The sequence below is a fragment of the Solanum verrucosum genome, unplaced genomic scaffold (assembly GCF_900185275.1).
Source record: "Solanum verrucosum unplaced genomic scaffold, falcon-dt-bn FXZP01000277.1, whole genome shotgun sequence".
Classification (NCBI taxonomy): domain Eukaryota; kingdom Viridiplantae; phylum Streptophyta; class Magnoliopsida; order Solanales; family Solanaceae; genus Solanum; species Solanum verrucosum.
In genome coordinates, this window is record NW_026019945.1 from 1985170 (window position 1) to 2012352 (window position 27183).

Below are 27183 nucleotides of genomic sequence, written 5' to 3' on the forward strand. Positions count from 1 at the left end.
CGCTGAGTTAAGAAAGCCAGGCCAAGGGTTCGCTTGGGGCTAGAAATGGTCTCCGGGTGCCGGTCCCGCCCAGGGTGTAGGCTCGGGGCGTGACAACTAGGCAGGGAGAAGGAGAGATGTCTGAAAAAGAGGAGAGATGCGAGCTAGATTCCTGAGAGAGGAAGAGAGGCGAGAGGCGAGAGAGAGGAATGCAATTATAGCTAGAAGTAAGTTCCGAATTGTAATTAATACAAACTGTAGTCATGTTAGCTAATTAACTAGTATACTACGAAACTGAAATAAATCAAAAGAAAAAGAAGAATAGACATGAAACAGCCAAAAGGTAACACAATGACTTTCATCTTGCAGATTTTTATTCATTACCCCTTGCTAATTTCATCATAACCACCACCACAACCATACTCGTCTAGGAAAAAACTAATATTACTCATATCCTTTTTTAGAAAACTATAATTACATTCAAGTATCACCAGTTTCAGCTTCATCGCCAACATAAGCTCATTATATAAATATATATGTATATAAACTTATGAACCCCTTAACTAAGCTGATTGACAGCTCAGTGTAAGGAATCAGCCATGTAAATGCTTGTCACACTAGAGTTGTGTGTTCTTTATTTTCATGCTTTAAACTCTTAATCCCGGCTCTGCCCTGTTCATGTGGCACATCATATATATATATATATATATATTACTACTACTTATTTTGAGCTTTTTAGAAATGTCTTCTACATAAACAAAGAAGAATTTTATAATACTCTAATCATATAATCCATCCACATACGCCACGCCAGTAGAACTCAACCATGATCCGCCCTGAATCAGCTCAGCCACAGTGAACGGCATAGCTTCAGCGGGATCAGTAATGACATGATAACTAGGCCACTTGACACGCTTACTTGTACCAGCACCAGGTCCATTGTTCATAAATTCACCATAATACAATGTCTTCAACGCAAAATCTCCGTCCCACTTAGCCCAACCCACTGGATCAATGAGACCACCTAAGTATGATTCCATCACTACAGTTCTTGAATATTCTTTCCATGGCCTACCAAGATACGTTTTGAATTCGTTCACAACTGGTTCAAGGTCCGGACTTGCTATTATGTCACAGAACTGAATTGATGTCCCCGTGGCCTGATTTGGGTCCGTCCTGCCTTGTGCCGTCACCATGTTTTGCTGATTTTTATTCGGTTTTCTAGCTACGAGCTGACACTTCTGGAATACAACTGCTGCATTACCAAATATGAAATCAACAGTCCCTGCAGAAACGGATTAAAGATTTAAACTTTTTAATATTGAGTTCAATAGAAAGCATAGCACATTTGGGGTAATCTACTTCACGAGTACCTATCACGTAGGAGTCTCGATAGAATTGCCTTAGAGAAAATGCATAAAGGGTGTCTTGATAAGCATCGATACGACAACGGTTTATGACAGACATATCAGCTCCAACTCGAAGTGCAACAGCTTGTTGTTTATCTGGTCCTGCTGTGTTCTGTATACATATGTCCTGTAGTATAAATCCTTGGCCAACTGCAGCTGCAATATGATGAAAATGCACTAGTATATGTTACATTTGTTCATTAAAACTAGCTCATGATGGTAGAGCCAGGATTTTCAGTAAGGGGGTTCGAAATATCAAAAGTATGCATACGAAGAGGCTAAAGGGGTTCAACATCTACTATATATACATAAAATATATTTTAACCATGTATAAACAGTATAATTTTCCACCAAATGAACTCCCTTGATCCTTGCTAGCTCCGCCCCATGTGAAGATGTTCAAGATCAACTAAAGAGGCAAATAAACTACATCCCAATATAAGATGGAGGACCAATATCGGTAAATCATGAAGGGGTCTAAGTTTTAGTCTGATTGATAATATATGTACACTAGGTTGAGTGCAAGCTGACACGAACACCACAGTTATACGAATAAACTGATAAGTTGAAAACTTACCAAGAGTGGCAGAACGGAAGGTTGTTGATCCATCGACAACATTAAGGCTACCGGTAATAATGGTAGCATTCATTCCATCACCAACAATCATCAAGTTCATTTTATTGTTAGTCACCTCAACATTCTCTTTATAAATTCCCATCTTCACATAAATTACATAACGCTTCTTACTGTTATCTGGTGCTCCAGCAACTGCTTCAGCAAGTGTTTGATAATCCCCTGTTCCATCTTGTGCCACCACTGCATTTGTTTTAATGTCCTTACCCAAACTCTCCATCAGCTTCCTATCCCTCGAACTCACCCAAGATGGCATTCTTCCTAAAACCGTCCTGAAAACATCCTCATTGTGAGTTGTTACAGACGCGAGCATCGCCAATGCTACCTTAGCTCTCGAGATCAACTCATCAAGATTTGTTCCATTTATCATAGTTTTAGTAAACGAATCAAGCTCATCCAAGCACGTAACGTGGTTAGTAAGCACACCACTTAGCCAACTTTGCGCATTGGCATTCCCCAAGCCATTTGTTTTATCAATTGCTGCAATTGAATCAAATACTAAATCAACTGACAGATCAAGAAGCTCAAGACAATCAGTTAAAGCCCCTTGTTGACGAATGTCATTGATCTGATTCTTTATTTTGCGAACCACTGGAATTGCACTGTTCATTTGATGAACATATTTAACTAAGAATTTCTTCAGAATACTTAGTCCATCTGAATTTGATGTGACATTTTCATTGGACATTAAATCAGAGACATAACTAATGCAGAGTTGGGAATCTTGTGCAGCCTTACATAGATTAGAATGTTTAATCTCAACTTGATATGGAACAACAAGAAACACAACTAAGAAGAGAGCAACAAAGAAAGTTATGACAAAAGTGAGGATCTTGAAGCTGGTTATGGGATTTTGTTTGTGTGTTTTTGTTAACAAAGGTTGGTTAGGAGTAACCATTTTAGAAGTTTGTAACTACATGTGTTGGATATTTTGATACACTTTCACTTACTATAATACTTTGTTTATATAATATGTTTGTTGGAAAACTATATGCACAGAGTAAGCATACCAAAATCTTTACTGCATACATGAATAATAGATAACCAAATTCGTTTATGCTAGAACACATAAGCATGCCAGAACACATAAACTTGCTGGAATTTAATTCGATAAATACCTCTTGAAGCGTGAGCAGATACCTTCAAGCGAATTCACGAGTTAGATAACAACTATGGTCTTCTACAGTGATCCCAAGTTCACATCTGAACACTCTCAATACTTGGGTGAGCAAGTATGAATAGAAAACATTCATCTTTATCTTAGGTTAGGAGAATCCCTACTTATAGAGATTTCTTCCCAATCCAAAGAGGAGAAAAAAAGGCAGTCCATTTTTTTTAAAATTATGAGTTCTAGTAATTAATTATTGAGGCTTTCTATTATGCAAATAATTCCAAATAATTAATTTGAATTTATTCTTATCATAATAAATTACAAATCATTCTACTAGAAATTCGTAATTGCACTAGTCTATTTATATTTCAAAATTTCCCATCAAACACTTATGTGATTCCCAATGTTAAGATTACAGATACTAATCAATAAATTAAATTACTGACGAATTTAATTCAATGATTAATTTCCTTTAGAGAACTATTTAACTTATTTCATATGTCGAATTCATAAATCCACTTGCAAGGTTTGACACGATGAAAACTTATAAGTTTCTCAAAAAGGCATATCAATCAATCTCTATAACGAGACATGAATTCCATATACCAACTTATTATTTCACCAATATACATTATTATCATCCAATTTACTAGGCATATTGACCCATCTCAGAATCTCATCTTTTAATAAATCAAAATGATAATTAATATATACAGATCATAATAGTTATATTAGGATTAAAAATATAAGTACATTTAATAGTTTAGAGAATATGTTTTTGTCAGCCAGTCTTAAACAACTATCTCTACTCGGTCTCGTTCAATACATACAAAATGCACTAGCACAAAAAGTTGGAACGTAACTGTACCGTTCCCATAATCAAGATAAATTACATATAATCTTGTGCTACAATCGTACCGATGGCATGTCTAATTTTCATCCTAGATTGTGAACAAAAAACTTTATATACTTATAAGAACCGATGATTTAATCATTTGTGTATAAGTTAAAACTCTACACACTAAATCATCTACTATATAAGTAAACAGACACCGTAAACGAATATATGATCTATTAAAACTGAGCAAATATTTATTCCATAATAAATATTATAACTTAATTAACATATGGTTAATAGTATATATCCCAACATATGTGTCATTCATATGCGCTAACGTATTTTAGATGGTTAAACTTTAACTTATGTAATAATGGACGCTTGAAAATACTCATTGAAGTTTTCTCAAAATTTGAGTCGAAAGTGTATAATAGGACCACTTTATCATGTGGCCACATTTAAATTTGTAACATATCATAATTCGAGTGTCTAAATGATATTTACTGATAAGTTTAAGGGATGTCAATGTATTTGGCCTATGCTAAAAGAGGGGTAATTGTTTGGTAATGATCATGTGTGAGGGAATAATAGAGTACATATTAGTCCTTATGCAAATTTTTCTGTTGACTTAAATCAATTGATATTCGTAATTTACTGGCTCGATAAATTTTGAGTCGCACAAACAAGGTGTATTAAGAGGAAAGCATTCTATGTTAGAAACTTTTTCATTACTAAAATTCGACTTCGAAATCTTTGATTAAAATTAAAGTGATTTAAATTCATCTTATCATATTCCTCGGTGATTTACCGCTCCCCGTAAATAGTGGAAGAAATTTGGGTGCTTGGTGTGACTAATGACCACTCACCAAGTACTCAATACTCACAAATATCTCCATTATTATTCTATCTTTAATTTTCATGTATGGAGTGGAAGCAATAATAATATACTCCCTCCGTCCTATTTTATGTGACACTTTTCAAATTTTAAGATACAAACAAGTCTATCTTTGACCGTAAATTTTTCATAGATCTTTTAAACATTTTGAATTATCAATTATTGTGAATTATAGTACTTTTTATGTAGTTTACAAATATATAAATTTCATTTCAAAAAAATTGAAAATTCCATACGCAAATTCCTGATCAAACTTAAACTATTTGACTCTTTAAAAACAAAAAATGTCGTATAAATTAAGACAGGGGAGTAATATACTGGTCTAGACTCTAGCCAGTAATGTGATAAATTTGACAAAAGAGTGAGAATTGATGTGACTTAACTACTTTGTCCAAATTAGGTAGGAGTTAGGACCATCTTGAAATTGTGTTAGTAGAACTTTCTTAAGGTGAGATTATAAGAACACTTAGATTCTTTCGTTCTTAATTGAAGGTAGCAAATTTAAGTTTTAAAATTAAAAGAAAATTAATATTAAAACAAGAAATATTTCTTTCTTTATAAGATTTGAACTCGAACTAATCAGACTACTAAGTATCGAATACCTAAAAGCTACGAATTATCTCTTTTAAAAAAACCTTAGTTTGGCAATGCAAGAAAGTGGCTATTGAAATATTCAAAGTAAAATGAAGTTTGCTTCAAGTCTCATCATGGAACTATGAAGTATCAAACAAAGTTTCAAAATAGTAAAAATAAGGTGTTAAAAAGAATTTAAAGTAGAGACATTGTCTATCGGTTATCTAGCTTATCAAAGAGGAGGACATATAGTGTCATCTTCTTAGAATTATTATTTAAGACGATAAATATTTCTGAAACATACAGGCAAATCATTACGAAAATTTAGGTATGTTAATTTGAAAAGACGTGTGAAATTTATTTTCCTACTAAACTTTAGTCAGGTAGCTTATCAAAGAGGACATATAGTGTCATTTTCTTAAAATTATTATTTAAGATGATAAATATTTACCGAAACATACACATCTAAGGGAGTCAAATCATCATGAAATTTTAGATATGTTAATTTGAGAAGACGTGTGAAATTTATTTTCCTCCTAAACTTAAGTCATGTAGCTTATCAAAGAAAAAAATTATAAATTTTATTTATTTTCAATGTACCAAAAAATATTGTGATTGGTTGTAGAAAAAGATCATGAGTATTTATCACCTAGACAAGGTGATAATTTTTTCAAAGAAGAAATGGTATCGTCGTGTCAGTTTCTTCTTTTCGTTGTTTCGAGCAAATTATAGATCACAAAACTCGAAATATCAAGATAATTTTATTTCTAAATTTTGGGACTATTTAGAGGTAATTTTGAATTGATTAAAATTAAATAGTCGATGTATACTTCATTAAACTATATTCAAATTTTCGAATGTATAGCTCATGTATATATAAATTATATTGTATAGTCAATGTATACTTTCTATTACTTTAGGCAAGTTATATTGTATTAGTCCCTCCATATTTTCTATGATTTTTTTAATTATTTTTTATATAAATTAGACATGATTATATTTATTATAAACTAATGAGAAAGACATAAAATCACCATTGAAGTTGTCCCGGATTTTCAAAAAGACGTCTTAACTTTGAGGGTGTTCTATTACCCTACAAAGTATTGAATATTTTTATAAAAGGACCATTTTGACCCATTTTCTCATTATGTTTGTGAACACACACATAATGCGCGTGAAGGTCTGTTTTTATTGCCAAAAACCAATTAAAAAGTGTCACTTTAAGTTATTTTCTTTATTAATTATTTACTCCATTCAAATTCATCATCTTCCCCAACAAAAGAGTTGTAGGTACTCTCTGAGGAACTGATGAAATCAACTCAATAAGGTAGGAATTCGTTTTAATTTCCAATCGAAAAAGCTAATTTAAAGTTGTTCAAGGTTTCATTTCTTCTTAGGATGTGTTTGGTATTGAAGGAAAAATGTTTTCCAATTTTCTCATGTTTGGTTGGGTTAAATGTTTTGGAAAATGTTTTCTAAATCAACTCATTTTCCTCAAATTTAAGAAAAATGACTTTCCTTCAAAACTTAAGAAAAACATTTTCCAAAACTCTCTTCCAACTTCAAATTACAATTATTTTTTTGTTGAAAAAATCAATTTATTTTGTCCCTACCCTCAAACCAGCCCACCCCACCCCCCAAAAAAATTAAAAATTTTAAAGCTTGTTTTTAAATTCAATTTTTTTTACCCCACCCTCACCCCTACCCCCACCCCCTACCACCATCCTCTCCCAAAAAAAATATTAAAAGTTGTTTTTAAATGATATTTCATTTTTTTATTTTTTTACCTCCTACCCTCGCCCCACCCCCTACCCTCGCCCCCCCTATCAGTTCCCCACCCCCTTCAAAAAGTAAAAAAATTAAGTTTGTTTTTAAAAAATATTTTCAACTTCAAATTTTTATTTTTTCATCCCGATCCTCGACCACCCACCCCCCTCCCCCAAAAAAAATTGAGTTTGTTTTTAAAAAATGTTTTCAACTTCAAAATTTTATTTTTTCACCCCTACACTCGACCCCTCCCCCCCCCCCCCCCCAAACCCATCCAGCCCCCACCCCAAAAAAAAATTTAAGTTTGTTTTTAAAAAATATTTTCAACTTCAAAATTTCATTTTTTCACCCCTACCTTCAACCTCCCCACCGCCCCTACCCACCCACCCCAAAAAAAAATTAAGTTGATTTTAAAAAAATAATTTCAACTTCAAAATTTCATTTTTTTTACCCCTACCCTCGACCCCCCCAGCCCCCAAAAAAAAAATTTAAGTTTGTTTTTAAAAAATATTTTCAACTTCAAAAATTTATTTATTTCAACCCTACCCTTGACCCCACCCCTACCACCCCCCCCCCCACCCCAAAAAAAAATTAAGTTTGTTTTTATAAAATATTTATATTTTCAACTTCAAAATTTCAATTTTTCACCCCTACCCTCGACCCCCCGCTCCTCCACCCCCCACCTCCAAAAAAAAAATTTAAGTTTGTTTTTAAAAAATATTTTCAATTTCAAAAAATATTTTCTACTCAAGTATAAATAAAACATATTTCTCAAAAATATTTTTCATTTATAAATCAAACACTAAAAATCTTTTTCGAAAAATATTTTCCTATCACCAACCAAACATGAGAAAATAAGTCAAAAATCAACTTGTTTTCCAGGAAAACATTTTCTAGGAAATCATTTTCCTTCATACCAAACACACCCTTAATTTCATTTTGTTTTGAGAACTCAAAAATCAAACCAAACTCTCAAATCATTTTTTTTTCGGAATGATCAACATCGACCTGAGATTTTCCAGCTTCTGAACTTTGAACGTCAAGGTCGCAAGATGTCGCAGTGACTTGTTCATTGAAGCTTGGGTTTAAACGAGCTCAATCGCCAGCCACTCAAACGACATGACTCTGAATACCATTACTATCGATTTCAATGAATTAGTCTTCGTCATTGAAACCACAAGCAGCTTTTTCGATATACATACTGATGAGGGTTTTAGTTTGCAGCTAAACGATTTGCTATTGTTACTATTCTGACATGTTAATCTTCAATTCATTGTTTATTCAGCTAGTCCTCCAAGAAATTTGACCACCAACAAATGTCGAAATTATAGGAGATGATCTTCAACAATGCCTATGATTGAAGAAAATGATGAGAGAAACTAAGAAATGAAAAATGGAGAACAAGAGTTGAAACGATTTGGATCCGAGTTGGGTTTGAAGAAATTAATTTAAATTAAATTATTAAAAAGAGTGAGCACCACGCGCATGTTCACAATAGGGAAAATGGGTCAAAATGGTCCTTTTACAAAGATATCAATATTTTTGTGGGATAATAGAATGCCTCAAAGTTAAGATGTCTTTGTAAAAAGGTGAAATGGTCTGGTTGACCCTTATACTTGTATCAGTTTGTATTCTGAACCCTTCTACTTACACATTTGTCATCTGGACTCTTAAACTCAATTAAAATGAGACTTTTAAGCCCTTCCAACCATGTATGTAGCTCACTCTCCTTTATATAATTGACATGTCATATCCACGTCAGATATATTAATGTCACATCATAATTATTTCATAACTATTTTTTAAAATTATTAACCAAAATTATTTAATAAAATGTAAAATAATAACATTTTAATTTATTTTTGGCATTTTTTAAAGTGAAATTCCATACATCCAATTCTCCCAATTTTCACTGTTTCACGACCAAAATCAACCAAAGAAAGCCATCGCCGTTGTTCTCGCCATTTTTGCCGGCGAAATCACATATACTTTCTCCCTCACCCGTCTTCATTTCCGCCGCACACCATCACTATTTTTCTTTCCTCCTCTAACCTCCACAAAAACAATAACCTAAGTCACCGCACCACCAGATCTGGCCAAAAAACCTCTTCACCGCCATGGCCGCACCCTCACCCACCATGTTCTCCTCTCCACTAACAGTTAGAAAAATTTGTTATACAAATTTGATAATCATACTCATTTCCTTTATGATTCCAAACCGATTCGATTGTTCTTCTGCTGATTTTGTTTGCACTGGGTTCCACCGTCACCTGGACAAATAAATTTGATTGCGGTGAATTTCTTCAACATTTGGTTCTCTTAAGCATTTCGGCCAACAGGTTCTATGCAGAGAGAGGGATAGAGAGTGAAGAAGGAGGTTTGCTCTTGTTTGCGAGCTCGACTTGTAGAATCCCTCATTCAATCAACTCAGGATCTTCAAGTTTCTCCACTCATCAAATACTCAGCGTATGACCTCTTTCGTTGTTGTGCGTATTCAATTTGCAAGTCCTACATATAATTGTCTTTAAAAGTGAATTATTTACAATGTATGACCTCTTTTAGATTACTCTATGAAATATTTCCTGTAAATCAAAATCAATTGGACTATTTCGTTGTTGTGCGTATTCCGCGGTACACTGCTTCTCTCATTAGTTATTATATTTTCGTCATTGTTTTCTCTTTCTTCATTTCTAAAAATCTCTACGAAACAGTGGTAAAATCTACCCAAACTCTACCCTGCCCAGATTCCGAGGTCCCACTTGTAAATTTCCACCATGTTGTGGAAAACAAATGGGGTAAAATTCCAGTATGTTGTAGAAAACAAATGGACTAAATTTTGCATTTGAAAGTAATTGGATGTAAATGACCTCAAAAGGCCATTAGTGCAAAAACATCTTTAAAAGTAATTGGCCCAATCACAATGTTCATTCATATGGCTTCTCCAATGAGGCCCAAACCATATCAAGTACCAAAACGAAACCCAAAAGGCCCATAAGATTATTCAACGACCAAAACTAAAATCTACCACTTTTTTCACATACAAAGTTTCGAAATCGAAATAATCAAAAGAAAATAGCCAAAGTTAACACAGTGACTTTCATCTTAAAGACTCTTATTCATCATCCCCTTGCCATTTATCATTCACCACCACAACCATACTCACTTATCTAGGAAAAACTAATATTTCTCATAATCCTTACTTAGAAAACTATAATTACATTCAAGCATCAGCAATTTCAGCTTCATCAGCTGCAGCCAACATAAGCTCTGGGAGGATGCTTGTTTCTGCAGTTCCATCAAGCGCGTTGGGCAATCCCAACGCCCGTAGGGCGAGGTGAGCTGCCTTCTGTCCTGATATCATCATAGCTCCAAAAGTTGGACCCTGAACAATATAAAACATCTCCAATTAGTTATACTATTGGATCAGCTATATGAGCTTTTTCAACTTGTTTGAGACTGATGCGCAGGCAAATTATGAGTTTATACAATATAGGCGTTCAAGTACTTTATACTTACCATTCGTGGTGCTCCATCAATTTCAGCAACTTCCATTCCTGTAACAATCATTCCAGGTACAACTTCTCTGGTAAGTCTAACAATCGCGTCCTCAGCAGCATTCATGTCCAAAGCTTTCATTCCAGGAACACTGTTGATCATGCCAATGCTCCTGAGCCTCTTAACACCGGTGGCGCCCATGGGGCCGTCGTGACCGCAGGAACTGACCACAACCTTAGCCTCCATAACATTAGGGTCCATGCAGGATTGTGTGTCATGGTTCTGGGAAACCAAAGACCAGTTAGTAACAACACCACCGACTCTTCCGTTCTTCACGATAAGGTCCTCTGTTGCAACAGCATTGAAGAGCTTCACATTTGGCCTGGCCAAAAGCTTGCTCATGATGGTTGAGGTGAACAAGGCAGCGTGTTTGATGACCACGTAGTGGTCTTGCTCGTCGTAGTCAATGCCTAGCTCGTTAAGGAAAAGATGTGCTGGCTTACGCACAACCATAGCAGAGAAGAGTTGTCCGCCTAGCCAAGCACCTCCACCAGGGCTCACAGATTGCTCAAGAATGGCCACCTATACAAATAAAGGTAATTCACATAACAACTTACAAGTACAAATTGAAGAACATAGTTACTGTAACGACAATTATAGCAATTAGAATATCAAATCACTTCATTGTGATTGTGAATGCGTGTACAGATCTAGGACGGGTTCTGTATATTCAATTAAACTCATGTTATCCGCTCAAATTCTGCTTAAGACTATCACAAAAGCAATATCATTGGTTCACAAGCATACAAAAACAACTTTCCCAATAAATATATGATTTGTGTCTTGAATGGTCCCACTCAAATAATAACTAGCAAATAAGGCTGAGGACAAAAATTTCACATGATTTATGAGTACGACTAAAGTTGTAAAATACTTTTAACAAGAAACCTGTATTTCTTTTGAGCTTAGAAACAATTTATTTATCAGGTCTCTTTATGTATCAATTTATGTGACCCCTATTCTTTTTAGTCCAGTCCAAAAAAGGTCACATTATATAACAAATTTCAATAATTGTCTCACGAGTCATGTCAAATCAAACAGTAACACATGAATTTGCAGCGGAAGGAGTACAATCGAGGCCATAACAAGTCTACTGAGCCTTGATTTATGATGTATCAAATCTAGATCGAATTCCTGTTGCAGATAAAAGTCTGATATCTATAATGAAATCGTGATATATAGCACACGTAAACTCAATCCGTCAACTTAAATTTCGATATCTATGTATTAAAAAAAAAAAAAGTTATACCTGAACATCAGGGTTCTTGCTGAGTTCATAAGCACAAGATAAACCAGCAGATCCAGCACCAACAATAACAACATCAGTATCAGCATAAGTGATCATATCCGTCATATACCTCCGTGTCATTTCCCGAGCAACAATCGATTCCTTAATCGGATTAAAACTGAAACTTCCGAGATCGTAAGGAGGAGGAGGAGAAGCATCAGCAGACATGGAAACAGCCATGTTTTGTGGAGTCGATTTAACGATTTTCAATCGAGCTTGTGATGAAATTGGAACGCCATAGAAGGATGATTTGTGTGTGTCAATGAAATTAGTCTTTGAAATAACAGAGGAAGCCAAGGTGGAAGCCATTGATAGAGAAGAATTGAGATTTTTGGGATTTAGGGCGGAGAAGTTTGAGTTTTGAGTGTGGAAATGGAAGGGGAAGAGGAAGGATTTATATAGGGGACTGACAAGTGTAGAGCTGAGTGATGAGAAAAATATCTGCCATTATTGCAGTGTACGCCTATCTGGCTAAGTAACACTTGTAAAGCATGCACTACTCTGTCCTTAAATTTTATCGCGACATTTTATTTAGATATTAAATTATATTATATTTTAATAAAATATTTCAAAATTTGATGAAATATTAGTCACAATTTTTTGAATTTTTTTTATAAAAACATATGAAATATCAGTCACGAATAGATATTTAAATTTGTATAAAATTGAACAAATTGACACATTCTTCATACATGGCATCCTACGTGTATTATGTTATGTAGAACATGTGTGTCTACTTGTTTAATTTTATACAAGTTTAAGTGTCTTATTTATGCACATTCAAAGTTGAAGGGCATGGTTGATCGTCGAAATCAAATTAAAGATCATGGTTATGTATTATGTTTTTTATGTGTGTGTTCTCATGTACTATTACGTAAATGAATTAACTAGTGTGTGTATATATATATATATATATATATATATATATATATATATATTTCATCTACTTTGATTATATCATTAATCATAGTAAGCTATAAAATTAACTATAAATTTAAAGCTATGTATTTCACCTAAAAAAAATTAAAATATATGATTTTGAGCCTGTAGTAATATATATGTGATTGTAAGAATTCCTTTTCAATGATAATTTAACGTTTTAAACTAATATTTTTAGAAAGAAAACTAGTGTCACACAAAATGTAACAAAAGAATAATTATTGTGTTCAGAGTTTTAAAATGTACATTAAATTATTTTAATAACCACAGTAAGAAAAATGATTTAACATTCCTACAATAAAAGTTTTTAACCTTTTTTAATGTTCTAAAGTTCAGAAATAATTTAATCTCCAATTTTGTTAAGAAAACAATTGAACTTCCTGCAAAATAAATTAAAATCTCACCCAAATATAAAACACAATATTCTTTTAATAATAGATTCTTTTTTTAGTAAGTACCTAAACTAAGATAGAGGAAATATACACCATCCATCTGATCCATGTATATTGTATACGTGGTTAAGATTGATAATTGTTATACCAAAGTTATTGTTTCTTTTTTTTCAAAATCTATTTCCTTTAGTTATAATAAATAAATTTAATTTGGATGCTTAAAATTTATTATATAAAACAAGAGTCACTCATTCAGATATATAAATGGAGGGAAGTAATAATTGATAGAAACCCAATTAGTGGACACGTAGATAGGCATACAATTTTTTTCTTTATTTCGAAAGGGATATTACGATATAGTGATGCATTTGATTATATCTTGTTAATTTACTGTCTTTTTTTTATAATTTTGCATTGAATACTCTCTCTTTTAGCCGAGAGATCATTGGAATCAACCTCTACACCTCAAACATAAGAGTGAAGTCTGCATACATCCAAAATTAAGAAGTGGTGTATAATTGAATATACGCTCATAATATATAACATTTCACCTCTACATACCACATAGTTTTCCAACAAAAGATGTGCACCGAACCACCCTTCGTCTAAGGTTTCTCTGCCCATGCATACATCTTACCCTCGTAGACCTCAACAGTAGAATTACACTAGATATGTTTCTTTTTCTTTTCTTTTCTTTTTTTATAAACTTTAATTTTGAGAAGGATAGGATTTGAAGGGCCTTAATCGATGATACAGTAAGGTTGGCCCACTTGTTCAGCAAGTGGTTTTGCAATATTGGGCCTTTTGATGTATTAAAGTGGAGGGTCCAGTTTTAATTGGACTATTTATCTTGATTTTTAACGATTTCTTGTCCTAGGAATATCCAATATATATCATATATAATTCCATATATTATAAATAAATAAAAAGTTACTAGTCCTAGAATATAAATGTTATTATATTTTATTTTTGAAAAAAAATAAACAACATAAACCAACAATTTATTTTTGATAGGTTTAAAAGTGGTTTATAATATTGAAGACTATATAAAAGCAAAGAGGAGTATAACAATTAATTTAAACTATCTTTGATCTTTTTATATATGTCCACAGTGATCTTATTATGCGATGCTCGCGATCGACCATCCACGATTTTCTTGAGGTATTCAAAGGTTGTCTCGATTAGTAAGAGTTCCAACATGAACTTCACCTAAACATGCAAATTGGTGCAGTAGTATACGTTTCCTATTATAAAGTGGCAGGGGCAAAGACAAAGTTAGAAGGGTCGAAGAGTTCATTTGAATCCCATCTTTGGAAAATCACATCATTATATAATAAATATTAAACTTCAGCTTGGTAAAAAAATTGTCTCTTGTCATTGATAATTAATGATGAAAACAAATATTATAACCTATTTAATTTGGCTGTTATATTTTTATGGTTTAACTATTATAATAAGTAGGTTATTTCAATTTCCATTCAACATTGCTGAATATCCTCTCATGCAAGGACAAGGTGCTTATCATGTCAAAAATGTTATGTTAGAATATCAGCTACGAGTTCAATTAAATTCTTATTCAAATATCGTACTTATTTTAAATCTTTGAAAGATGTACATGTTATTAGTTTATAACTCGAAACTAAAATTTATAAATTTCAAAATTTTAATTCCAATTTTGAAAATGATATCATGGATTTGATTTATAGACATGTTGAATGGTCCAAAATTAGCTTCATTATTTTTTAGGTGCCATTGTGTTGTCCTTTCTAGTCTTTTCATGCTTTTTGGGTTTGGCCCTTCTTTGATCATCATTTTGTGAGGTTGTTATGAGTGAAAAAGACACTTGCTATTTTAGAAATAAAATATCTCCCTCCACCACATTAACAAGATCTATTGGGGGCAAATACTATTTGTTTTTTTGTCATAATCAGACACAAATTTAAAATGTATGCAATTTCAAGAAAGTTCATGATTTATCAAAAAAAAAAAAATGACTTCAGAAGGTAGAGATAAGATTTACGTACACATCACCTTTTCAGACCTTACTTAAGAATCATATTGAATTTATGTTGTGTCGTGGCAATTTCAAGATTATGTTATCGCTACAAGGATCGTTTGATCGCTAGTTAGAGCTATACATGCATTAATAATACAATGATTAGTTATGAGTAAATCAATGTATCAGTTCATGTAAAATTAGTTATTCATATATTAGTTATGTAAATTTCTAAATTGCAAACCATAATACATCCTTTATACATGAATAATTCACCTCTTAACCATCTATTAAACGAGTACTCACAGTAATCAAATTCACCATCAAATATTTATTAAGATAATTTTTGCAAATATATTATTTTTTTATGAACCCGTATACAAACCTCTAAATAGTAAATCCGCCCCGGATAATAAGTGCCCCTTCAAGATCTCTAAACGAAATATTTTAATCGTATTGATGAAAGGGTTGCTTTCTAAAAGTATTTGACTACACAACAATTTTTGAGTGTCTATTTTTTAATCCTGACGCAAGCGTTAAATTTCACTATCATTTTCTCTTTCATATAAAGATAGTGGTTAGCACTATTATTAATTTTAGAATTAAGAGCTTCACAATTTTTGTTTTTTTTGTTAGTTGGGTTTCTAGCAATAATCGAACATTTTAAAGTTAAAGATGAACAAACTGGTGGTCGACAATAAATTTGGAGAGGATCTTTAGGAGATATTTCCCATTTAATCAATCTATTTATATGATGTTTGATAGGGAGGGAAAGGAAAATCCACTTGACCAAAGGAACACATAAATAGGAGTGTACACCCAAAAAATCCGGAGTTGAAAAATTCAATTTTTATTTAATTTATAAATCTAAAAATTCAACACAAATGATTTAATTTAATATTTAAAAATTCTGAACCAACCCGACCATGCAACTTTTCATCGCGTTGAAAATAAATTGCACTGTAATGGCTAAAAATGACAAGCACATGTACTTGTGGCAAGAAAGAAGATTTCATGATGGAACTTTAAATCTAGAGATCAAGAGTCGCAGTGTATCTCTCAAAATCCTATTCTTATGTGACTACTAATAGTTAAAAAGTGAAATAAATCTCAACCAGTGGTTGTCCAGCCCCTCGACTCGTCTCCACTTAAATATTGGGCTTACGTAGTATGTGAACGACGATGTGCCTAATCTGCACTAGACCATAGAACGGATCTAACCAAGTTTAGAGGATCGAATTACCCCTACCCTTTAATACTGAAGTCCAAGAACCAGCAAATCGAGAATGATTCCAACAATATGGATTGGTATTTAAGCACACTTCAGCATATGCAGCAAATTCTAAGAAGCACTAAAATGATCAGCAACAAGGATCGCGTCTTTTGAGCACTCAGTTATATCATCATGATATAGGTTTGTGAAGTACATGAAAATATAACACGACCCATATTCAGATGAAACATAGACAAGCAAATACAGTGTTTGTATCAAACTAGCAGAAATTAAACACTAGCAAGTTTAGTAGAACTGAGTTTGGATAGAGCATATCTCTGGCACTGACATAACAAATATGATAACTGTGCAGCTGAGGCTGATGAGAGCAATCAGAAACCATGAATTTTGATGTGCTCTTTCTTCACAATTCCAGCCTGCTTCCACGAATCCAAAAAGGAGAAAATTAGCAACAAAGTACATAGTAGATAACAACTGAACAGAGAAAGTTCCGCAACATATCATTTTATCAATTAAGTCTAGCTACAGAATTAGTAGAGTTGTTAATTTCGTCAATGTCTGTTCTATAACCCCCACCCTTGCCAGTAAATCTTCAACAAGCAACTCCAGTACATAAAGACCCACCACCGAAAGGATCACTGAACCAAAAGAGTATTTTTGTTAATGAGCACAGCTCAGCCTATTACTAACCCACTTCATTTCAAAAGACACAATTCAGGATTGACAGAAGAAGTTGACGCAAAACGTGAAATTCACAAATGATTTTTAATGCATGACATAAACATCAGCTTTTTTAAGCATCTAATTATTGTAGCAAGATAACTTAATATTGAACAAGCAAAAAGACATGTTCAATCTGCACCACACTCACCTGGACAAGAAATGTAGAAACGTTCTTCCGCTGGTCACCTTGAAGTTGAATAACCTTCATAAACAACAAATACATAGATTAGTCATAGAACTTGCAATTACAGAGACAGACACTAGAATGCAAAGTTACAAACCTGGCCTAGTTCAGGATCCTGAACGACAGTACCATTGCAGCAGAACTCTTTCTTGAGATCCTTCAGTATCTTGTTATAGCTGAATTCTTTCTTCAACCCCTGCACAGTTGTCAGGCTTTTCCTACCATTCCTTTGTTGTATACGGATGTGCACGTAATCTTTTGACCCCGCACCAGAGTTATCAGCATTTGCCTCAGCAAAGGGATCTACATAGCATTATAAAGCACCAAGACTGGTCAGGTATGGAAGATAAGAAGATATAATTCATATCCTCTAAACTAGCATGCTTTCTTCACAATCCTTTTCTTTCTTTGCATCTAAAGTATTACATCCATAAAACATGAACCCAAACTTTTTAACATTTAACTGAAACTGATTTACTGATCTGATAAGACAGGAAATATACGATATTGCACTAAAAAGAGAATATGATTCAAGGAGGCTCATACCAAAAGCGGTAGGAATTTGGATGTCGAGATCAGACATGAAACTTGGCTGAGAGTAGAAGACAACAGGAGCACACAGATCTCGAAACTTGGATGCTCAGACCTAGGCAGATGAAAAAGAGTTCAGCAGCTATTACAGAAAAAAAAAAAAACAAGAAATCAAATTCCACGTCTCAAGTAGTGACAACCATCAACGTAGACTGTTATCATTTTACATACATACAATAACAAGGAATGATCTAAATATCCTATATAGTAGAGAAGCAGTTATATCAGATTATCAATACAAACCAGGACCCTATCTAAAAATCAGGAAAATCAAAAGCTAAATAGGACATACATTTGAACAGATGAAAAAAGAAGAAGCCTTTATTAGCAAACAGAGTGGGAAAAGAAAACCACAACAACAAAAGATTGGCTACGCATCAGATACTGACAGCTTTAGCAGTGAAGTACCAACATCGTACCAGTCTGCAGAAGATTCCGATATTTATCACCAAAACAATACACAAGAGACAGATTCAGACATATCCCATTATCATCTTGCAAGTTGTATGTACAACAGAAAGAGGCGATCCACATATGTTTTAGTATAAAGAGCAACAGGAGGCAAAAGAACTGGTAAAAGCCCATCCAATATCCAACCAAAAACAGAAAGAAAAAAAAAGCTAGAGAATGAAATACAGAAACTTATTCATCAGAAGAAGAAATCCTTCACCACAAACGGGTTTGAAAAAGGTAAATCTTACACACATCTTTGTTCCCCCAACAACCATACTAGGCCACTCAACAGATAAACTATAATAAGCATACAAATTCCAAAATGATATCAAAATCCTTCGAGAACACAACTAGAATTCAGCAAGAGAACACAAACCCAAAATAAATTATCACTAAACATCAAAATTAAACAAGTCTACAATAAAACTCCTAAAAAAATCCAATTCTTCAAGAAATATGACCAGACTATCACAAAAGGAAACAACCCAACAGAAAAAAGTTCTATAACTTGCATCAGAAAAAGTTCATAGCTCTAAACTAACTTCTTCAAAAAAAATAATCAATCCTCAAACAACAATACAATCACAATTAGACAAAAAAGATAAAAACAACCCAATACAAAAGCTTCACAAGACACCAAAACCTCACAACTTCGAAGTAAAATTTCATAAAACATGAATACATAACCTGATCATTCAACAAGCATAACAACACCAAGCAGAGAAAACAACCAGAACACATAGACAAAACACTAGATGATTCTTCCCATCTATCCAGTAACAAGTATCCCCTGAACTTAATCAAGCTATGCAAAACCAACACAAGAAACCCACAAACCATCATAAATCAACATCTCTATCCCAAAATCCTCAAAATTCCCCCAATTCTTGAAATAAAAATCCGATCTTTATCACAAAAACAACCTCTAGACAAACAAAACAAACCTAATTCACCGGATCTGAAGCTTATCAACCAAAAGAAACAAGTGGGTATTGAAGATATACCTGATCCGAAGGTTAGGGTTTGTAAAGATTGAAGACGATAGCAATACAGCAGACCCCAAAATCCGGATAAGTCTTTTGAGCAAAGCACAGAAAAGTCGGTACACCGAAGAAAAAAAGCAAATTGTAATGTGAAATCAGCTAATAAAAATATGCTTTTGCCCCTTTTTGTTAGGTCGGTCTAAAAAAGTAAGGAGGGAGACACGATACCCTGTGTGATGGACCAGCGTAGGCCCGTGGGACTGTTAAATTACTGTCTAGTCCTTGAACTTTTCAGTTAGTTGAGTTTTGCCCATTAAAGATAGACTCCCTCCGTCCCATTTTATGTGACACAATTTCCTTTTTAGTCAGTCTAAAAAAGAATGTCACATTTTTTTATATGGTAAGTATTTAAAGGTACAATTCCTCTTTTATCATTATTGGTCCCACTTAATCTTAAAATAATATTTCAATACATTTATGAAGAGAGGAAAAAGTGGATCTACTTTTTAAAGGACAATTTGGTAAACATTTCAAAGTCTTCATTTATTTCTTAAACTCCGTGTCGGGTCAAATGTTGCCACATAAAATGAGACGGAGGGAGTAATAGATTTGTCTCAAAATTAGTCCTCATGTTTTGCCTTCTTCTCTATAATAACGAAGTCGAACTCAATTGACTCTTAAAACATGATAGAGTCTGATTGAGTTCGACTTCGTTGTAGGATTAGTAGGGTTGTTTCAAATCGAATCAAAATTAATAACTTGAATTAAAAAAGTTATTGATTTATCGGTAATAAATTATTAATTTAATGGTTTTAATTAATATTTTAGTATATTACTATATATAATAAGTGGAAATATCTACTACTTAGCACATGACAAGTGTTGGATGATATATACTTAGATAGTGTTGTACATTCTTCTTTTATGGTTGTACCTTTAAAATTTACATTATTGGACAATTTAACACCATTAATCACAATAATTAATAACTTAAAACATTTTTTTTTAAATATGAAAATTTGGATGACTCTCCAAATTTTATTTGTGTCGCATAAATTGAGACAACAAAAATAACATATATTGGGTCCATTTTAATTTATTTGTCTTTTTTTTGTGTTTTTTATATTTAAAAATTGCATATAAATACTATAAATCATGATAATTGACAACATAAAATATGTTTGAAAAAAAATACAAAAAATTCCACTGATTCTTGAAGTGAATCTATCGTAAAAATACTATAAATCATGATAATTGACAACATAAAATATTTCAAAAATAAATACATATAAAAAAATTCGATTGATTCTTGAAATTAATCTATCGTTAAAAATTATGTATAAAATATAATAAATCGTGATAATTGACAACTTAAAATATTTATTAAAAAAACACAAAAAAAGAAATTGACTGATTCTTAAAATTAATCTATCAATGTCACATAAAATGAGACAAAAGTAGTAATATGTATTATTTAATGTGAAATTATTGAAAAATACATAAAATGTATTGTAAATCTTAACAATTAACAACATTTGATTGACTCTTGAAATTTTATTTATGCTACATACATTGAGACAAACAAAGTAATATATATTAAGTATTTAAAATTACGTACAACCTTATTGCTTTCTGTAGGCTTCGAATTATCGTGGTCATTTTTTAGGCTGATACAAGTTTTGTACATTTTCTATTTAATTTTTTTTAATATTATAAATTGCAATAATTAATAATTTAAAATATTTAAAAATATATATTAAAAATTGAGTTGGTTTTGGAAATTTTATTTATGCTATATAAAATGGGACAAAGGAAGCAATATATATCATTTACAAATGACTTAAAAAACATTAAAAATTACAATAATTACCAATTTAAAATATTTAAAAGCTATATAATAAAATAGGTTCACTCTCAGAATTCTATCAGGCTCACTTATATTGGAATAGAAAAAATAACACATATCATTTTAAAATTATCAAAAAAGTATTATAAATAATAATAATTAACAACTTAAAATATCTAAAAGACATTTTAAAAGGGTTAATTTTGTAATTTTATCCATATCACATAAATTAGGACAAAGTGACCAGTAATGTAGGTTATTTGGAAGTTACATAAAAATATTATAAATCACAATAATTAATAACTTAAAACATTTTTTAAAAAATATATGAAAATTTTGATGACTCTCCAAATTTTATTTGTGTCACATAAATTGAGACAACAAAAATAACATATATTGGGTCCATTTTAATTTATTTGTCTTATTTTTTTTAGTGTTTTTTATATTTAAAAATTGCATAAAAATACTATAAATCATGATAATTGACAACATAAAATATGTTTTAAAAAAAATACAAAAAATTCCACTGATTCATGAAGTGAATCTATCATAAAAATACTATAAATCATGATAATTGACAACATAAAATATTTCAAAAATGTTATATGTGGGTAGTCTTATTATGCCTTAAATAGCGTCAAAGAAAGTACATGTTTGTGATAAAAAAACTTATTCTTTTATTCACGCAAACAATCGCTTCAAAAACTCCGTTTTTAGCCCCAAAACATACCATTTATATTATTGGGCCCGTGCATAGCACGAACAACATTTATCGTGTAATTAGTACTTAACAGTTTGAGCTTTTTATTTTTAACGGATTGATTGAAAACCCAATAGTTAATTAGTAAATTATATTTATATTATTCGATATATAAAGTCCTTGTCTTGAGATTTTATTTTTCACTTTCTTTTCTCACTCTCAAACTCTTGATTACTCTATAAGATGCTAGTGATTGTTTTTGAGCAAAATACAATCTGTCAACTAATTTGGTTAATTCATTTAATTTGTCACATTATTTCTAAGTGATTTATATAAAAGAAAAACAATAGTTGACATGTGTAGGAATTGAGCAAAAACACCACAATTATAAGTTGAATCATCGTTTCGTTGTGCAAGTTTCATCGTTCACAAATAAATGATAGTAACTCTTTTTATATTAAAAACACTTATAATTACGAGAGCAGAGCTAGAAGTTCAAGTGTGGATTCAGTTAAACCCATTAGCTTTAGCTCAATAATGCATTTGTGTTAAGAAATTCATTAAATATATATATAAATACTAAATTTAGAACTCAGTTATTAACACTTGAAGTAGTCAGTTCAAAAATTAAGAACCCAGAAGATTAAAATCTTGGTTCCGCCCCTCTATATTTATTGAAAAGTATCACAACATCTAGCAGGGATTGAAGTTACAATTCATCAACAATGAGCTGATAAAATCCAATATAGAACATGTAATAGAAAGGTTGAGATTACAACTTGTCAAAAATGCTTAAACTTTTACTGAAAGGTTTCACAATATTCAACATGAATTGGACTTGGGATTCATCAATCATGAATTGAGTAGTTTAAACTGAGACAAAAGATGCCTGATCAACAGTATAGCTCTTTCTTTCTCCGGTCTCATTCTGAACAAGCCTTCACACTCCTAATCCGATAGTTGGACAACTTGTATCACCATTGCAGGTGTAAAACAAACTAGGATGTCTGCGAGAGACATACAATTATAGATGAGAATCAGCATAGAAAAATATCTGTTAGAGAGCAATGTCAGATAGAAAACTAGTCTTGAAAGAAAAACAAGACAGGAAGAGAATGATAAACTATTGATTTCGCGCAGCAATGTATATCTCATTATACTGCTGTATGTGGTTTCTTGAAACTAGTTTTTCAAAGATAAGAGAAAAAGACCAATCCAAAGTCATGCCTTTGACAACTAGTAATGTTAGCAGTGAACCAGTTGTCTCTAAATTGTTAACAGAGAGATATTATATAGAGCTTAAGTTCATGCGATCTAATATGTATGCCTCTTTTTGAACGAAAAGAGATAGGGAAAGACTCGAGTGGTGTACATACCATGAATAGTTGCTAAATAGTATCTCTTTCCCTAGCTGGATCAAGGGCATCAGCTTCATACTGGGATAAGTACCATCAGAGCTTCATTCTGCTCAAATACCTTGTCAAGATCCTGAAATTTTGATTCACTCCCATTCTGATCAAGGATGTCTGAAATGCAAGCAGTTCTCATTATCAAATAGCCTTCAAACTGTCACTGGAAGACTAGTGAGTTTGTTGTGCTTTTCTCTTGTCAGGCTTTCAGTCAGTAAAGTCTGCCTCAATGTGATTGATTATAGATTCATGTAAAACTACATACTGCCGAGATTGCAAAGTATCCTAAACGGGAAAATAGATCAAAGATTTGAATAGTTGAGAGTGTGAAGATGCAACATGGGAGGCTCCACAACATTACTTAATCAAATCTTAAGATGGTCCTCTCTCGTTACTCCAAGAGTCTCTCTCCATTTTCTACAGTTCTCTGCTCTCCTAATTGAAAGCCAACTAAAAAAAAGGAGGGCCAATCATACAACATGATTTGACTGAGTCGAAGGACGCACCATTGCCTTGTTTGAATAACTGTAACAGGAGTAAAACAGTCCAGATGAGGTCTTCTGCAAGAAATACACTTTCTGAGAAATTAAAATTAGAGGAAAATATATGAAATTGCAGCATAAGACAGAGAGCAAGTTCTGAAAGGAAAAGATATGTGAAGAGAATGTGTTGGATGCAGCCATGTATATCTATCCCATCACACTCCTGTATGTCACTCATGAAGCTTTAGTGTAGAAATATAAGAGAAAAAGGAACAACCCAAAGCTCTACCCTGAAAAATAGCACTGCATAAGCAGTTTAACCAGTCATCTCCAAATGTTAAGACATTGTTATATAGCTTAACTCCAGCCAAAAAGATACTGACATCCATAAAACATGTCAACCTCAGTCTGAATGAAGAGAGATGGGGAAGACTCGATGGTACCTCAATAGACTGAAAAGCATCCTATGGAAGTCACTATGTAGTGCTTCACCTAGCTGGATCAAACAGTTTTTGCAGGCTCCAATCCCTGGTTAACTGTCAGCATGGCATCATCTTCTTATTAAGTTAGCTATTAGCCTCGTTCACTTCAAATTCCTCGTCATGATTCAGAAATTTTGCTTTGTGATTCCCATGCAGATCAAAGTTCTATGAAATGTATGCAGCATCAACTATCTCAAAAGAGTGTTGAATACCGTATAAAATGGTCTTGTACTTCTCACTAGAAGGCCAGTAAGTTAGTAATGCTTCTCTTTATTGTATTTCCAGTCCCTAAAGTCTGCCTTGCAACAATTGATCTCGAACTAAATTCATGCAAACTCCGTGTGCTTGAAGACGTGATATATCTTAAAGTGAAAACATAGATCAACGATTTGAATAGTTGACTTGACGACTTGAAGAAGCTGGAATCTCCATGACATTATTGAATCTATAACAAAGCTAGGAATGTACCAAACACGATTACCAGAAGCCAAGTAAAGTTGATACCAAAGAAGAAAATAGACGTACATACTGTTGTCCTCTTTATTCCAATTTCCTCATCATTGTCAACATAGTCTTTAACTCTCCTGAGTCCTGAGTGAGGAGAAAAAAAAGAGGCATCCATACAAGAACGGGTTGAGTTGAGTTCTCAGATTGCCATTGCATTGTTCGAGTATCCATGACAGGTGAAAACAATCTAGACAATGTCTTCTGCTAATGCAACACAAAATGAAATTTTAGCATAGAGAAAAATGTATAAGACTGTCAAGATACTATATAGCTGCAAATTCCTGCCAATAAAATACTGACATTCATAAAGAACCTGAACCACTACCTACTTGAAGGTAGAGATACAAGGAAAATCATGGAGACAATATCAATAGACTCAAGCAACTAAGCACTCCATGAATAGATGTTAATTAGCGTCTCTCTAGTTGGATCCAGCAATATTAGTACACTCCAATCGGGGCCAACTGTCCAACATCTTCATACTGGGATAACTACCTCTGCCTCACTCTGCTCAAATATATTCAGAACTTTCTTATTTGGTAATTTCCATTCCTTCAAAGTTGCCAGAAATGTACCAAAAGAAAATAGGTGTTCATAACTAAACAGTCACTAGAAGACCATTAAGTTTTTTATGCTTCTCTTGTTGCACTCCTAGTCAGTAGTCTGCCTGCGTTCACGAAATATCCTAAGCCCAGGATTGATACAAAAGAAGAGAATAGAGGTACATAGTGCTGTCCTTGTTATTCCAATTGTCTCATCACTGTCAATAGTCTTCTTCTCTCCTAAATGAAGAAAAAAAAACATAAGAGGAATCGTTGAGTGAGTATTAGGAGACTCATTACCTCGTTTTAATAATCTAACAAGTGTGAAACAATGTAGCAATGCCTGCAACTAAAAGATGAGTGATCAGCATAGAGATAAGTACACTGAATAGCGACATCAGACAGAAAAAGAGACTTCAAAGGAAAAATACGGAAATAGCGTGGTAGTCTGGAGTTTGTTTCACTTGTCCATGGAACTTAACTTAGAAAGATAGGGAAAAAGGCGGTCCAAAGTTCTACCTCGAAAAGTAGCACTCCATTAACAGATGTCTCCAACTGTTGGGGAAGACCCTGGTATGCTGCACCTCAACAGATTAGTCAACATTGCATGAATAATTGCACAGAACTGTGCTTCCTAGCAAGATCCAAAAGTATCAGCAGAGTCCAATCATCAGTAACAGAGTGGCATCAACTTCATACTGGGATAACTGCCCTCAGCCATCCTCTGCCAAAACTTTCTTGTCACGATTCAGGAATTTTGATTTGGTACGTAGTTCTCATTGATCAAGGTTCTCCAAAATGTACCTGGCATTAACCCCTATATTCCAAGAAAAATTGCATCTGGTAATCATCTTCTGCTTCACTGATTGAACACCGACCCCACACACACACACCAAAAACAAAAACAAGAGCAGTCACGCAAATAAATATACCAGGAGTGACTAGCAACTTCTTTCTGACAATAACAGAACTGACCAGATATGCATCTGGTTTCTAGGTGGCATCATAGGTTATGTAGATTTACGGCAACAGTAGGAAAGGAGGGAGCCAGATAAATTCACCATCAGCAAAAGAACAAAGATATCTGGCATTAAAGATATGCATCCTCTTGCGTGTCCACAACACAGAATCACTCAAGCCGTAATGAACAGAACCATGAAAAAATTCATTCTAGGTTCCTACTGGACAGAGCACATCATGAAAAGCAACACACAATTAGATGGACAGAAACGACTGACACGAGAAGACAGCGACATCCAATAACAGTTTAAAAAACCACCATGGAGACGGCAGCCAAGATACAGAGTTGGTATCTTCTGGATGGTACTCTGGCAAAGGTCTTCTTCCATGAAAAAGATCCTTCCATTCTCAGCTGCTTCACTGCAAAGACAAACTTCCCCTGATCTGGCGGAATTTAGAAGGAAGGTCTCAGATGTACCTTCGGCATGTATGAGATTTTCTTTCCTCTGTGGATTGTATCATTCTCTCAACTTCATATACAATGTATATCCTCAAAAAAATCGCATTCCATCATGGAGATGAAGGGTGGTCATTCTACTCCCCACGGATGCTGTCATCCTCAGCTGCTTGCCAACACAGATCGTGGTCTGGGAGATTCCCACCTTGTGCTGAATCTCTAAATGTTGAGACATTATGTAGCTCAAGTTCTTG

General features: G+C 33.3%; 3 protein-coding genes across 3 annotated transcripts; all 3 read right to left on the minus strand.

Moving 5' to 3' along the window:
- Nucleotides 1–643: 643 nt before the first annotated feature.
- On the minus strand, nucleotides 644–2932 carry LOC125841005 (pectinesterase 2.1-like). The gene is made up of 4 exons (XM_049520003.1): nucleotides 1966–2932; nucleotides 1353–1544; nucleotides 754–1264; nucleotides 644–675 (listed from the first exon to the last, which is right to left on the minus strand). Exons 1-3 carry the CDS (start codon nucleotides 2918–2920, stop codon nucleotides 759–761), a joined length of 1653 nt encoding a protein of 550 aa, XP_049375960.1. The 5' UTR covers nucleotides 2921–2932; the 3' UTR covers nucleotides 644–675; nucleotides 754–758.
- A 7179-nt stretch (nucleotides 2933–10111) lies between these two features.
- On the minus strand, nucleotides 10112–12476 carry LOC125840958 (thiamine thiazole synthase 1, chloroplastic). Its single transcript, XM_049519950.1, has 3 exons — nucleotides 12011–12476; nucleotides 10723–11283; nucleotides 10112–10588 (listed from the first exon to the last, which is right to left on the minus strand). Exons 1-3 carry the CDS (start codon nucleotides 12356–12358, stop codon nucleotides 10427–10429), a joined length of 1071 nt encoding a protein of 356 aa, XP_049375907.1. The 5' UTR covers nucleotides 12359–12476; the 3' UTR covers nucleotides 10112–10426.
- Nucleotides 12477–16757: 4281 nt separating this feature from the next.
- LOC125840995 (protein translation factor SUI1 homolog) lies at nucleotides 16758–19722 on the minus strand. The gene is made up of 5 exons (XM_049519993.1): nucleotides 19566–19722; nucleotides 18064–18163; nucleotides 17615–17820; nucleotides 17482–17535; nucleotides 16758–17026 (listed from the first exon to the last, which is right to left on the minus strand). The coding sequence occupies exons 2-5, from the start codon at nucleotides 18098–18100 to the stop codon at nucleotides 16982–16984; spliced, it is 342 nt and encodes a 113-aa protein (XP_049375950.1). The 5' UTR covers nucleotides 18101–18163; nucleotides 19566–19722; the 3' UTR covers nucleotides 16758–16981.
- Nucleotides 19723–27183: the final 7461 nt, after the last annotated feature.